The following is a 16659-nucleotide window of genomic DNA, read 5'->3' on the forward strand; positions in this document are numbered from 1 at the left end:
AAAAAACACTATGATTACCATAAAATGTATAGGTACATATTACCAAATAAAGTATAAGCGCCGTTAAGTGGGTTAGGCTAGTAGTTAGAGAAGTCGGTTTTTTTCTATTAAAGATTATTGTATATGTATTTATGTGATACAATTCTGAGTTAGGTTATGGTACATTTTTGCTCACCTACTTATAATTATGTATTATATCTGATATGTCACATGATACCAAAAATCGCCGCAAAGTTAAAAGTTCATTTATTTACGTTACTCATCTTCGGATCACCGACTTACTACTTCCTTACTTGACATATGTGTACTAAATTTCAATTGAACTAGTCCAGTAGTTACGGTGAAAATTGGCTTTAACAAAATGGCAGACACACGAGTGATCTTATAAGGGAGATTATTTTCCTTGAGTGAATGGTATGCATTTACCCCAATGCACCTCACGTTCCACGCGGCGCGGCGTAATCTGGCCCCTATTTCACCACGGTGACAGGTACGACAAAAACATCACTGTTATTGACGCCATAGGCATCCATGGACTACAGTTACCGCTAACTCTGATTTAAACTTTCACGATTTTTACACATTATTAAATTGTACAACGGAACCGCAAAACGTTCAAGCGGATAAACAAGACCAAGTGCGGGTAGTTCGAAAAACTCGCGCGGTTAGAAGATGCTGATGTCAACTTAAGCCAGTCTTCTCCGAGACCACGGGGACAACGCCGTCCTCGAAACGTCGGAGGTAAATCTTAAAACTTAGATACGCGATTAAGTCCCGTTGTACAATTTAATAATACAGTTACCGCTTACCATCGGGCGGGCCGTATTCGTGTTTGCCACCGTCATTGTACCTATTATTAAAAAAAAAACTTTATTATATCGGATAAAACAGACATTTCTCTCGCGAAAAAATCTTGTGACAATTGTCACAAGATTTTTCAAAGAATTTTCGGTAAGTCTTGACAGGAAATGAGTTCTGTGTCGCAATTTCGATACAGTTGCCGTGTTTCTTGTGACAATTGTCATTAGCTTCGCAAAATAAGAATTTTTTAGTGGCAATATAATGGAGTTTATTTATTTATTTATTAAAATGTTGGTGGCAAACAAGCACATCGCCCGTCCGATGGTAAGCGGTTACCGTAGCCTATGGAGGCCTGTGACGTCAGCAACAGTGATGTCGACAACTGTCGCACCTGTCACCGTGGTCGTGGTGAAATAGGGGCCAGTAAGTACCTAATAATCGCAGTGGTCTTAAGTGTCACAGACCCTACTGGCGCTTAAGTCCTTTATGACAATTTCTGCCTATTTTAAATTGTTCAAAAAAAAAAAGAATAATTATATCGGACAGTTGAGAAATGTGATATGCAAAGGAGAAGAATTCGGACATACGAAAGCATTTTTGCCCAAGTTGAAACGGAGACCTTCGCCAACGCTCGGTCAATGATGGTTTAGGTACAGCTAGCTGCAGAGAAAAGGTACCACCCCTGCATACAATTATCTATCTGGTCGTACCTTTTCTCTGCAGCTGACTGTACACCTATAAAAATGGTTGTCCCTGCTGTAATTTTATACCGGTACCGTACTTTGTATTTCAACCGGTATAGTTTTACCTTCAAAACGAACCGGTATTGATAAATAATAACGGTACCATACCGCTTATACCGTAAAGAAAGCATGATGCAGTCTCTGCTTTGCACAATTATTGTGTGGACAAAATTCTTATAATCACCGAAACATACATACCTACGCACATAATGTCATTGAAATAAAACATTGTTATTTTATAGTAAATTTATATAATACTCGATATATACACATAACAATAACCAGACCGCAGCGGTATTAGCCTGTAAGCTTCATCTCTTGTCTCCAAATCCGCAAAAACTAGTTAGTACTAAATGCTGGTCTTGCTGTTATTTTATTCTTGAAGATTATGGCTTGTTTCTTGATTATTGAGAACAGCACGTAATCGCACACATATAGACGGAACGAACGGCAACAAAGTAGGTGTAGACACTAAGACTTTCAGGTATTAAACGAATTACGCTTCGTATTAATAGGTAAGTAATATTTAAATGAATATATAATATTCTCTAACGTAAATACAAGATTACAATTGACATCAAATGTCATTGACGTACAGAAGTCATATACTTTTTTTTAATGACGCAAAATTGATACCAGCATAATGAAAATCAATCCCAATCAGTAAAACGAGTCTTTAAACTTTTTTCATTTTAAGCGGGTTTTGAAGGAACAAGTTACTTAAATTCAATTGTAATCGTATTGTTTTAGGATAGTTTACTGCTGTTTTCGATCGTTACGACCTGTAAATAACAACAAATCAAATTTTAAATAAATTTATTTACCCTATTTTTTGAAATACAATTTATCTACTGGTATACATTTTCGTATGCGTATATGATGAAATGTCTAAATAATGTCAAAAACGAGCTACGACGATGTACACGTCTTCTTCGATCCAAGGCCAGCGGCCATCTGACTCGAAGAAGAATTTTGAGTGATGTCGTCAATGTATGGAAATTGTACGAAAGTTTACATTTGGGATTGAATTTCTGTGTTGTATTTGTGAGTAAAAATATAAGTAGATAATAATTTGCTAGTTTAGTTATTTAGCTTTCAAAATCACACAACAACTCAATTACTGTTAAAGGCAAAACTGTAATGCGTGTTGCTCAAACGGAACTCCATATTTTGATTTTTGGATACTTTTAGTGTCGATTTGTAGAGAATTACAGCAAATAAAAAATATTATGCCGTAAAGAGCCGGTACACGGCTTCTTCGTGAACAAATTTACGTATAATTTAATGCAGTTATTAAACATTTCTTGAACAAATTGATTGCACAAAGTGAGCTCTAAATCGAAAACGTCATATACCGTCCCCTTAAATATAGGATTCGTATAGGAGGTGCAAGCACCGTACCTACTGCTCGCTCTTAGAGTTGGTAAACGCGCATAGCCTTCCAAAGATATCATATAAGTATCACCGCCCACAATCTCTCTGCTTTGCCTTAAGGTTGACTGGTAGAGAATGCTTTTGGCATTAAGTTCGCCTTTTGAATGATAAGTTTTTCTTTTGTGCAATAAATATTAAATAAATAAATGAATATTTATTCAATAAAATAAATAAAAAATCTTTATTGTTCAACAACATACATAGGTATTGCAGTTGGAGACTGCTTTAGTTTTCACTGTGTTGCAGTCCCCAGTGGTTGCTCGTATACATGATTAGATATGAGTTGTAATGAACAATTAGACTTAATTTAGAACTTAAAATAGTATTTTATGCAACCGTTGTTTAAGAGAGGTAAAAAAAGGCGTGTGGCGTGAGTAACAATTTGAGGCGAAGCCGAAAATTGTTAATAAAGACGCCATGAGTATTTTTTGACACAGTTAACCACTGACAATCCAACCTCTAGACTGAGCTTAGGCCAATTCTTTCATAAAACCGATGCTGCCAAAAATACGGCGGTGCGGGGGGACGAGGTGAGCGAATCCCGTGCCGTGATTGGTCCGTTCAAAGACACGGACCAATCACGGCACGGGATTGACTCGAAGATGGAGTAACGCTACCGTATGTGTGGCAGAGGGGGTAGCGCGACTATGCTATGTCTAGAGGTTGGATTGTCTGTGCAGTTAACCAACGTTGCATACAATACTTTTTCTACGACCAAGCACTTACTTTGAAATAAAATTGTAAATTTAACAAATATTTTTCATTCAAGAAGTAGCAAAGAATGGAGGGTACGGGCGGGAAAAGAATTAATGAAATAAAAAAAACATGTCTATGGGTCACTTATTAGTCAGAAATGACATTTAAATAAAGGTTGGCAACAATGTATTACTTACGATATTTTTTAAGTGGTCATTACACGAAGTATCGAAAAAGTGCCAAAAAGATACTGCGTGTATGCACAAATGCTTTTTTGGGGAATAAACTAAAGACTTGTCTTGACAACTATAAGGTAGGGTTTTAAAGATATGTGTACGACCCTTTAAATGACAAATAAAAGGACGGGAGTAGAAAATAGTTATTTGTTTTACAAGGGGGCAAAGTTGTTGTTTAACCGCTCGTGCTAATATTGATACCCGAGCAAGTCAAAGATTCCAAAATTAAACCACGAGCGTAGCGAGTGGTTGGAAAAATGGAATCTTGAGCGTTGCCCCCGAGTGAAACACAAAAATTTTCACCACACCTGCTGCTGCTGCAGAAAGCATGTACACTGTAAAAGTATCTGATATTTTAATTAGTATAGGTAATATAATAGTTATACCGTAATCAGCTGCTGGGCACGCCGAGCCCCGTGCTGCTGTACTGCCTGCCTGCCGCGGGCGGCCCGGGCCCGGGCGGCACGCCGGCGCTGCACGCGGCCGCCGAGCTCATGCCGGCCCCGGCGCGCCGGTACAACGCGCTCTTCTTCAAGCATCTCGTGGTCGCGCTGCGCCCGCTCGCCATCCGACTAGAAGAGAGGTTACTTACGTATTATGTTTTTTTTTTTTTATTCCATTTCAATCCTGCAAGCTGTTTATCTTTGACATTTAGCTGGAGATTAAGTATTTTTAATAGTCGTGCGTGGTGCGATATCCTTTGATACGCCCATCAATTTCGTAAAATCTTATATTTATTTTATAAGATCTTGGGGTGCTCAAAGATCTTGGGGTGCTCACGTGGGGTGCTTACGTATTATGTGATTGTAAACAGTTGAATCATCATTTTCCAAGCATTTCTTTAAATGTGTCGATCCTAACAGAAAAAAAAACTGTACAATGTAAACACTATGGTGGTCATGGATTCTAAAGTAGACTAATAAATATAAGGAGCACGGACTTTGATGAATTATATATGAGAAGTAACGAGGCACGGTAGTGACAAGGTTTGAAAAAGGAAACATTAACTTTACGTGTTTCATTGGACTCCTAATATGATATTTGTTGCAGACTGATCCTGAAGCTATGGTGGTGGGCGGCGCCGCCAGACGACGAGGCTCGCGAGCAGATAGACGAGGCCGACTATGAGACCCGGCGCATGCTCGGCGAGGTGACCGCGCTGCACGCCAGGCGGTACTACTGCGCGCTCATCAAGATCATACCGAGCCAGGTATGTGCCGGCCCATACATTAATATCTTATAACTAGTGTTCGGTGCAAAGCACCACACCTACCTGGGCCTTGTCATTGACAAACACCTAAACTGGAAGCCTCACATTGAACATGTGTGTGACAAGCTACGGTCACTGCGTTCCCAAATGAACATACTTAAATATAAACTCCCTTATAATATATTACGATTACTATACCTGTCTCTGGCAGACACGGTCATAAGTTATGGGCTAAGTAGCTACGGACGAACATATAAAACATACATAGATAACATTTATAAACTACAGCTTAGTATACTTAAAACTATTTTACCAACATGCCTAAATAGATTTGATAACGAATGTGATATTTTTAAACACTGTAATGTCTATCTTTGACAAAATCAACATGTCAATAGTTCTCGAGGAATATGATAAAATAAAACTATTAGAAAAAAAACATAGACATAAAAAATTACGTAGCACAGTTGTTCAACCTAGATATATTCTACCAAAGTACGTAAACGTGTATGGCAGGAGGACGTGGGAATATATGCTACCTAGCATACTAAATAATATACCTGAAGAAATATATAAAAATAGCCTCGAAAATAAAAATAAATGTAAAAACGCGTTCAAGAAATATTACATAACGGATGGGAATGTGTGATGACAGGTGTTACCTGATAACTGTTTACCTACCTTATTTGTTCCTTTTGTGTCTAGTATATAAGTACTTACCATATAAACACTCAACATGCAGTTTGAGCGTAGTGATGCATTTGCACCACGCATAAACTTTCATAAGTTTCTGTGGCGCATCTTAGTTCTAAGTTCTTTGTATTATGTTTTTGTGATGTGTAAATAAAAAAAAAAAAAAAAAAAAAACACGTTTTAAGCCTCGTGCGGCGCGTGCGCGCCCTGTCAGCAAAAGACGCGTTAACCAATAATTTGCATTAACCTAAGTTCAGTGTACTTTTCGGAACCATCGCGGCCGGGTGCATTCGATAACTATAACATTTCATAACATAACTTTTAACAATCATATAACTATTAACATTTTAACATTAATAAACATTTTCTCTACTTTCTCTCGACTTTTAACATTCACCGCGAACCCGCACCCGCACAACTAGCATACATAATATCATTAAACTCGCGTCCTTTCTCATAGTCGTAGCCCGGAATTTTCGCGGCAAAACAAAAGACTGTCGCACTCTTGCTAGAGTTAGAAGCATTTTTTTGTCGATATCGATGGTTGTGTAGGTGTGTTGTCTAATAAAAGAAAAAACGGTACACCGAATAAAAAAAGCACTAAATAGGAAAATTTACGTGTGTAAGTACCTACACAACTATCGATATCGACAAACAATGTTTCTAACTCACGCAATATTGTGACAGTCTTTTGTTTTGCCGCGAAAATTCCGGGCTCTGCTCATAATATGAATTCCCACAGATCCGCCTGTCAATGACGACGGCGAGCAAGTTGGAGCGCGAGCTCGGCGCACTCAAGCGGCGGCTCGGGCTCACGATGATCAAGTTCGAGGACGCGTGCGTGGAGCTCGAGCCGTTTGCGCGCGCGCACGTCTTCGAGCCGGCGCCCTATCTAGCGCGGCAGATGCTCAAACACTTTAAAGATGTGAGTATCGTCATGCGACACATGTCAGTAACACGTTACACATGCACTTGTCACTCACTGGAAACTCACATGGAGGATTTCCATCCTCCAACAGTCCGCTGCAACAGTTTAAATACACATTTACATCTGTTTCATCATTATCTTCCTCGCGTTGTCCCGGCATTTTGCCACGGCTCATGGGAGCCTGGGGTCCGCTTGGCAACTAATCCCAGTAATTGGCGTGGGCACTAGTTTTTACGAAAGCGACTGCCATCTGACCTTCCAACCCAGAGGGTAAACTAGGCCCGTATTGGGATAAGTCCGGTTTCCTCACGATGATTTCCTTCACCGAAAAGCGACTGGTAAATATCAAATGATAATTCGTACATAAGTTCCGAAAAACTCATTGGTACGAGCCGGGGTTCGAACCCGCGACCTCCGGATTGCAAGTCGCAAGCTCTTACCGCTAGGCCACCAGCGTTTTTTCACATTTACGTCTGTTTAACCCCCGAAATATTAAAATTTGATACTGATATCATCTGGTGGTTAAGTGACCAATTGAGCATACGGTCAAAGATGCTACCGCCACTGTATAACATCACAAAACAATACCTTGCCTTCATCCTTATACTCCAGGAACTAAAATGGCAAGCAGCAAAGATCCTCGGCTCCGTGGATTTCCTGGGCAACCCGCTGGGCTTCGTGGCTGACGTGTCGGAGGGTGTGTCCGGGCTTATATACGAGGGCAACGTTGGAGCCCTCTTGAAGAATGTGACACATGGGATTTCTAACTCGGCTGCGAAAGTCACTGGTGAGCCTTCTTCTTTAAAGACAGCTGCCCCTTTTCTTTTTCACTCAAATATTCAATTTATCACCGCCTAAAAGTTTGTAAAGACTAGTTGTCCGTAACGCTTAATTTCTAAAAACTGGTGTACACATAACATTTCGTGGAGATCCCTTTTTATACTTGAGGCTTGCTTATACATATCAGTGTGAGAAGCGGCTACATAAACGTCAAATTTCTATTGTTTATGGCACAGACAAGACATCCTCCAGACTGAGCATAGTAGCGCTACCCCCTCTGCCACAAATATACGGTAATTTGACTCCATTTTCGAGTCAAAGTGTCTTTGTGTGACGTCCGTGTCTTTGAACGGACCAATCACGGCACGGGACTCGCTCACCTCGCCCGCGCCCCAGTATTTTTGGCAGCATCGGTTTCATGAAATAATTGCTCTAAACTCCGTCTAGAGGATTCCTAGTCTATTGTTTATGGGCTGCTACCTTTTGTCGCTGTCAAATCAGACATATGCTTAGATGGATTCTCCAGTATTGTTGACGAGTTTGTTTGACAGAATCCTTGGGCGACGGCCTAGAGCGAGTAGTAGGCGACGAGGCGCACGAGGAGACGCGCCGCCGCATCCGCAGCTCCGCGGGCGGCGCGCATCTCGCCGCCGGCCTGCGCGGGCTAGGGCTCGGGATACTCGGTAATTAACGTATTTATTAAGAGCCAACAGGAGTGGTCATTTCTCCATACAAACGTACTCGACTGTTTCCTCCGTGGGTTTTAAAGCTAGAGCAATGATTTTTTCAACACAGATTAATATTGTCAATATCTGTGTCGGACCGTTTTGCTTTTTTTAATATTTTTGTTTTTTAAGGCGCTAGAGCCCTTCAAAAATGGCCAAAATGGCCTAGTTGACTATGCCGCAATGAGAGGCGTGCTATTCAAAACTGACATCAATTAGTCAAAAAAGCAAAACGGTCCGACACAGATAATGTCATAATCATTTAGATTTCCAAATTTGGTTACGATTGGTTAAGTTTTGGAGGAGGAAACAGTCGAGTACGAAACCTCTATTTTTGATATTTTTACGCAGGATTTTTCGCCTTGTCCTTATCGCACTAGTTTTAGGAGCCGCTTCCGTTAGGGAGACGGGTATATTTACCTAAAATATTTAAATCTTAGCTCCTGTTGGCTCTTAAATGTTACTTAAAGCTGTGTGAAATAGACTACTGAAAGGTTGTCTGGAAGAGATCGCTTCTTAGCGATAAGACCGCCTGTTGTTACCTAGCTTTTAATCTGAATTTAATTTCTGTGTATTTTTAATTGTATGGTGCACAATAAAGAATATTTATTATTATTATAGACTAGGTCACGGCCCTGAACTTGACAATTTAATCGGTTTTAGAAATTTTGTATCACGCTATTGACGTGCCATTTCCTTCCCCTTCTATTGGTTACATTTGTAAAAATGTCAGCTCAAGGTTTCGGTTCATAGCAGTATATTATACTATTAGTATTATACAGTATTAGGCGACTGGTCTGGCCTAGTGGGTAGTGACCCTGCCTGTGAAGCCGCGGTCCTGGGTTCGAATCCCAGTAAGGGCATTTATTTGTGTGATGAGCACAGATATTGGTTCCTGTGTCTTGGTTGTTTTCTATGTATTTATCAATGTAACACATTTTATTTTTTTAATAAATATAACGACTTACATTGCAAGGTGTATTTATGTATTTGTATAGTATTATATATATCGTTGTCTGAGTACCCACAACACAAGCCAAGCCTTCTTGAGCTTACAGTGGGACTTAGTCAGTCTGAGTAAGAATGTCCTATAATATTTAATAATAATAATTCAGCCTTTATACGTCCCACTGCTGGGCACAGGCCTCCTCTTATGCGCGAGAGGGCTTGGGCTATAGTCCCCACGCTAGCCCAATGCGAATTGGGGACTTCACATACACCTTTGAATTTTTTCGCAGATGTATGCAGGTTTCCTCACGATGTTTTCCTTCACCGAAAAGCTAGTGGTAAATATCAAATGATATTTCGTACATAAGTTCCGAAAAACTCATTGGTACGAGCCAGGATTTGAACCCGCGACCTCCGGATTGAAAGTCGGGCGTCATATCCACTTGGCCACCACCGCATTATACCTATAATATTTATTTATTTATTTATATGTATACGAAGGTGGAGAAAAGCATCTATATATTCTTATTTAACCCACAGGTGGCATGACATCTCTGGTGAAGCACAGCTACGAAGGCGCCGCCGCGGAGGGGCTGCCGGGGCTGCTGGCCGGCGTGGGCAAGGGGCTCGTGGGCACCGTCACCAAGCCCGTCATCGGCGTGCTGGACCTCGCCGCCGAGACCGCCTCCGCGCTCAGGGACTCCGCGCGCCGCGCCGACAAGTGGGTCAGTGCCGTCAGATTATCTTTATCGTTCAATTTTATTGTTAAGCGTTTTATCATCTCCAAGTGACATGTCTAAACTTCCCAAGGATGTTGAAAAAAGAATATCCTGGTCACGGCACCAAATTGTAACTGATCTACAATTATACTTCATTTTTTAGCCTTAGAAATAGGGTAAACAATCTTGACGTGTATTTTTTAGGTTCCGTACCTCAAAAGGAAAAAAACGGAACCCTTATAGGATCACTCGTGCGTCTGTCTGTCCGTCCGTCCCTCCGTCTGTCACGGCCTATTTGCTCCGGAACTACTGGACCGATTAAGTTGTGATTTGGCACACATATGTAAGTTTGTGACCCAAAGACGGACATGTAACGTAAACATATGAATTTAAAATATGGAGGCCACTTTTGGGGGGTAAATGAGAGAAAAAATAAAGTTTTTCAAACTATATCGTGATACATATCAAATGAAAGAACTCATTGAATCTCAAATATATTTATTATATAATTTTAAGATAAACAGTTTTGTAGTTCCCCCCCTTTATCTCTGAAAATACTGGGTTTAAAATTTTGAAAAAAATACACAAAATAGTTTTTTACCTATAGATGACAGGAAAACCTATTAGAAATGTGCAGTCAAGCGTGAGTCGGACTTATTTATTATAAAACGCTTTTGAAAGGTTATATAACTACACTCAAATGTTCAGGTGCCAGGCCGAGCTCGCGAGCCGCGCTGCGCGGCCGGCCCGGGCGGGCTGCTCCCTCGCTACGACGCGTCACAAGCGGCCGGCGCGGCGCTCCTGCACCGGCTGACGACAGACCCGGCCGAGGGCTTCCTCGCTTATCGTGTCGTCCGCGACACGCCCCATGACATACGAGCGTTACTGTCGACCACGCATCTACGGATATTCACGTGCAAACACGCGCAGCCGCAGATCGTCATGGAGACGCACCTCAGGTAGGTTTAGAATCATGTCAACGGATCATACGATTGCGCTCACTTTTTACATTTATTTGTATAATCCAGAGACAAGACATCCTCCAGACTGAGCATAGTAGCGCTACCCCCTCCGCCACAAATATACGGTAGTTTTACTCCATTTTCGAGTCAAAGTGTCTTTATGTGACGTCCGTGTCTTTGAACGGACCAATCACGGCGCGGGACTCTCTCACCTCGTCCCGCGCACCCCAGTATTTTTGGCAGCATCGGTTTCATGAAATAATTGCTCTAAACCTCGTCTAGAGGATTCCTAGTCTATGGTATAATCTCACGTTCAATAGAAATGCTTGTGTTCTGTAGGCTCGGCTAGAGCGTTGTGACTGTATCTCGCGGGCGATTTCTTTTTCTAATTGTATTTAGCGCTCGCGAGGTACTGCCGCGGTGCTATCTTGCTAAGCCTCCTGCTTTTACAACGTATCGTATGCAGCATACGGCGTCAACCTGAGACCCTATATTAATTGAGCTGGCGCCTATTGAAGTCTGTAAACAAACCCGTTCTTGTCTCGCAGCAACCTGGTGTCCTGCGCGGCGGTAACCAGCGGCGGCGCGCACTTCGTGGAGCTGGGCGTGCGCGGCGGCGGCGAGGCGCTGCGCCGGCCGCGCGTGCAGTGCGACTCGGCCGCGCTGGCCGCGTGGCTGGCCCGGCACGCCGCCTACGCGCGCAGGCTGCACACCGAGGCCAAGCACACGCTGCCGCCGACCAGCCCCGACTGACCTACGAGAACGACACCTAAACCACATATTTTTGTACAGTTTTGAATAGAGATGCAACGGATACTTGTTTGGCCGGATACCGGATATCCGGCCTGGACACTGGCCGAATATCCGGTATCCGGCCGCCGGATATTCGGCCGGCGGAACTATACCTATATTTTGAGTTTTGCAGGTGCGCGTCGTGCAGGTTTCGACCTGTTTCGTAGTGAACGTTCGCGCGGACACATTTCTAGGATCGTAACGAGTTTTATCATGTCATTACGTAGTTAGTTCGTTTATACTTTATTTATAGTTACAAGTGCGCGCGCGTATTTTTATGTAAACAAATAAGTATATTGTGTGACATTGGTTACGTATTCATTTCTATCTACAGTGTCGTTAGCATTATGACCGTGACTGTTTTTTAGATTCCATTTTTTACCCCAAAATGTGTTAATTTTACTATCCGGTATCCGGCCGGATACTAAAATAACGGCCGGATAGGCCGGATACCGGATAGTAACCGGATATCCGATGCATCTCTAGTTTTGAATGATTCACGGTTTCACTAGACTAAAGTCTACCGAATAAAAAAATAGACTTTAGACGTTTACATATATTAAGAACGGGTCACTCGCGTATATCGACCGCTAAATGACTAAATATCACGGAACAATAATATATGTCACCCTACGGCGGCACATGCGCCTCTTATTCGACTCGATTTAAACTTGACAAAATATGACTGAAGAGAGAGTAGAAGTACAAACACGATACACGACTGACACAATATTTCGAATAATAACACTAATACAAACTAAACAAAGTAACAACATTACTAATAAATAATATACCATGGTTAATATTCCATTACGTTACGTAGTAAACTCAGAATAATAAGCTGTTTTTAAAAATATACTCGAGACCTAAAATATAACTATCAATAACTGTCCAATTTTGCAATGTCACATATAATCGACTTGTTGAGCTTAAGTATACAATTTCTGAATAAATAAATAAAACAATCAATTTACCTATATAAATATGTATTGAGACGAACAGGTCAATTCGAGCATACTCTGACGTCATTCAGGTATCATTCTGATATCAGTGTACGTTTGAATTGGCCTCGAAACGTCAGTATTGACGCTACTGCCATCACAACTCACAGCTGTACAACGAGACATCACAGACCTATATTAGATTATAATTATAACCTAGGTTAAAGCCAACTGGTATGGATCCCAGGGCACGAGGGATTCATAGGCAATGAAAATGCAGATGAACTTGCCAGAACCGGATCTGAAAGTAACTTTATAGGTCCGGAACCATTCGTGGGGCTCTCACAGGGAACCATCACAACGGCTATTAAAGACCATGCCAAGACCAAACATCAGGAAGAATGGAACAGTCTGACGGGTCTAAAGCATGCAAAGCTCTTCATGCAAGGAGTAGACTCCGGCTGGAGCAAAAAGCTTTGGAAACTTAGCAAAAGACAACTCCAAATCATAACGGGGGTGTTCACTGGCCATTACGGGGTCAAGGGAATTCTGACCAAGATGGGACATTCTGACAACACCGATTGTCGTATGTGTGGCGAAGAGGAAGAGACAGTGAAACACTTAATGTGTGAATGTCACGCCCTAGCCAGACAAAGAATGAAGGACTTTGGAGCAGGATATCTGGAACCAAAGGACTTTAAAACGCTACCCATGAGCTCCATCATCCGACACATGGATATGGTGGGAAAAGCTCTTGAGTAGCTGACGGATCTTCTCCAGGGGGTAATTGCACAAAAGATCCCTATGGGTCGAAGTGTATCCGTAAGGGCCCCCGAAAATAATAAGATAAGATAAGATAGGTTAAAGCCAATCTTAATTGTAGATAGCAATAAAGACTAAAACCCCTTGGTGTGCGCAACTCACGTATGCGAATTAACCGTATCATAACGTATGCCGCTGTGGAAACGTCCTTCAATATCGCCTGAGCCGTATGCCGCAGTGGGATTCGCGAAGTTTCAACGCTTTCAACCATAAAACCCAGTCCCAGTGTATAGTCATGTAATACAAGAAATGTATTTGGATATAGGGTATGTACTTTGCATGGTTTCAAATTAGAGTGGACCTAGACCTAGTGCCTACCTTTGTAAGTTGTTAATATATAACGTTTGTAAAAATTCTCGATTACATATAGTTTAGTCTCTATCGAGAACTAGATTGTAGACCTTTGTATTATATTTGTATTTACTGATATATCGATATGATAGGATAGCTGAATTTTGAATAATTTCGTGAAATGTAATAGGGTAAGCTACTCGATGATCGGTCCTTTGAAGTACACACAAGTTCATTATGCCCCATTTTTATGGGAAACTCACTACTGCTTCCTATCATTGGAGGGCCAGCATTAGTAAGCTTTACCCTATAAGTTTTATTTTTCCATTTCGTATCGAAATGCATTTGTAACACTTTGTTTAGAAGGTAAAAAAGTTAAAAAAACTGTTTTTTACTAGGCAATTAGTTACTGGCTTTCTTCTCGACTCTATGTGCCTCTACACTCTACAGTGTAAGATGATAAAAAATATAGCTATGGAGCTATGCTTTCTGTGGAATGGACAAAATAAGTATGTCAATTTTAGTTAGCTCACAATTTAATTACTAATAGTGACACTTTTAAGTGACCACCGGTGAACCTTAATGTCTGTGCAATACGGTTCACGAATTGTCATTTATATAACAGTGTGGACAATGCCCATTTACGTAAAGCTTTGAAATATTAAAAAGTACTAAAATAGCTTCATAGCTTTTAATAATATTTCTCTGTATTTATTTTCCAATTACAGTAATAACTTTGTACGTATAGTTTTTTATTTTAGCGATACTTGTTATGGTTGTCTGAAATGGTAGAAAATTAGATTTGTAAAAATACTAGAGGTACATTGTGTTGTAATCTGTATCACGTAATATAGGTACATAGGTAGCACCAGTTGAGGTTACACATACGACAACAAGACTATTATGTAATGCCATTTTAAAATTGATCTTTTTCATATCGATATAAAGTACACAGCCAACTGCAAGATTCGCCAAAAAGTCGGTTTAAATAATGATCACTCTTTTGTTCATTTTTTAACTTTTTTGCAATGAGCATGTACCTTATTATGCCACAGTGTGTATTTAACCTTAACTTATCTGCCTTTAATTATCTAAATACATCATTATTCAGTTCCAAGCGCGTTGTTGTGTCTGTATGTTTTTCCTAGTCTTAGCGGCAGAGGGTATTTACTTTTTATATTGTTAATTTTAACGCTTGTTCGCACCGATGGAGCTGACATTTCTTATACATCTACTCGTATCGTATAATTATCTATGTCATTGTGAAGTATTACAATTTATAATCAGATCGCAAGAAATATTTATTGAGAACAAACAAAATTTAACATTGTTAATCCCCTAAGATCCCATTTATCTAGGTTTTACTTTACCCGGGTCACTGCCGTGCGGAAGCAAAGCATTCTCATAATCATACACATGCGGTTCGCGTTCATATTTACACGTATAGTTCAGCTCCTTTTGCGCGAATGAGCATGTTCAGAACTACAGTTCGAACACGAAAAAAGGGTGCTCGCGGGTTCGAACTGTAAACCTACCTCGTTGCCAAAGTTTGATTCAGGACGCTGGTTGTTTGCCTCGTACACGCTTATTTATTGAATGGTTGTAAGTTTATTTATTTATAAGCCGATAACAATAAACTCTATCCTTGAACAAGAAGTTTAATATTACCCCATACACTTGACCTTATCGCTGATAACACTGCGTACTTATGTAGATACTGTTATTAACTACACCATTATATACATAATAGTTATCTATCCAAATACATACCTACTCAAGAGCGTAATTAAACACTAAACTGGTGAAATAAAACTATTATAAAACGGATTATATCGCGTATATTAAATTTATTCTACATCCTGACATTTCGAACCCTTTAGGTACAGCGTTCGTGGTCGGGTGACTGAGGAAAAACTACACTGTGCAAATTTACCCACTTACAAAATAATGAACCATCATAAACTATAAATTTTAAGGCCAGTTATACATGCAAAATTGGTTCATAAGGCTAGTTCTACATTACAACTATTTTCAAGTAAAGATAAAAATACGCGATGAAGCTACGCCGGTTCTAACACTACACCTCTGACCCGAGAAGATTTAATTCCCTCCTAAATTGTAGGATGGTATCCCACTATGGGACCGGCAAGAAACTCGGCGGGACACATCTTTTCAAAACATTACATCTTATAATCAACATGCATTAAATTAAAATACATTTGAATTTATTTGAAATTGAAAACGAATAATACTATAGGTACTAAGAATGTCCAGCATCATCCAACACACAAGGTCTCACAGTCGATGTCTCGCTAAAAATTAAAATTTATAGTTTATGATGGTTCATTATTTTCTAAGTGGGTATAGATTTGCACAGTGTAGCTTTTCCTCAGTCACCCCAAGTCACCCGTTGATCACGAACGCTGTAAAGTGTAAATGTAAAGGGTTCGAAACGTCGGGATGTAGAATCAATTTAATATACGTGATATAAGTAATCCGTTTTAATAGTTTTATTTCATGAGTAACTATCGGGATAACCGAAGACTTAATTATTACTGTTAAATATATTTTTTTGTTTACTCTTGTAATATACCTACTTGTCGTTTTAAACTTAAAATTGGTAAAAAAACTATAGTTTTATGCCTTATGGGCAACGTTCTAAGAGAGTTCAGGGCCAGAAACCGCTACCAGCACATTTTAGTATGTTGTTGGACAAGGTATTGGGTCTCCAAAACTGCCGGGAGACAGCGGCGCCGGCCATCTACTTCAGCGGAATGACGTCATCAAAATTACTCCCACCTCGTTGTGTGACACCTGTAGGTGTCAGAGGAACGCATACGTAAGTGTAGATTAATATCAAATCATTACGCCCTTGGTATTTTTATTATAGTTATTGCACCGACATAAAATCGTGTGACATATTGTAAACCCTATTACA

General features: G+C 40.4%; 1 protein-coding gene across 1 annotated transcript in view; it reads left to right on the top strand.

The window, feature by feature from the left end:
* The window catches only part of LOC134649179 (intermembrane lipid transfer protein Vps13D), a 102398-nt gene extending 90761 nt beyond the window's left edge, over positions 1 to 11637 (top strand). Inside the window, exons 80-87 of the mRNA XM_063503895.1 lie at positions 4306 to 4493; positions 4961 to 5120; positions 6556 to 6738; positions 7354 to 7528; positions 8073 to 8204; positions 9735 to 9919; positions 10622 to 10872; positions 11424 to 11637. Coding sequence (XP_063359965.1) covers positions 4306 to 4493; positions 4961 to 5120; positions 6556 to 6738; positions 7354 to 7528; positions 8073 to 8204; positions 9735 to 9919; positions 10622 to 10872; positions 11424 to 11628 — 1479 coding nt within the window. The 3' untranslated portion in view covers positions 11629 to 11637. The remainder of the gene's footprint in view (positions 1 to 4305; positions 4494 to 4960; positions 5121 to 6555; positions 6739 to 7353; positions 7529 to 8072; positions 8205 to 9734; positions 9920 to 10621; positions 10873 to 11423) is intronic.
* The last annotated feature ends 5022 nt before the right edge of the window (positions 11638 to 16659 follow it).

Source organism: Cydia amplana, chromosome 6, assembly GCF_948474715.1.
Source record: "Cydia amplana chromosome 6, ilCydAmpl1.1, whole genome shotgun sequence".
NCBI lineage: Eukaryota > Metazoa > Arthropoda > Insecta > Lepidoptera > Tortricidae > Cydia > Cydia amplana.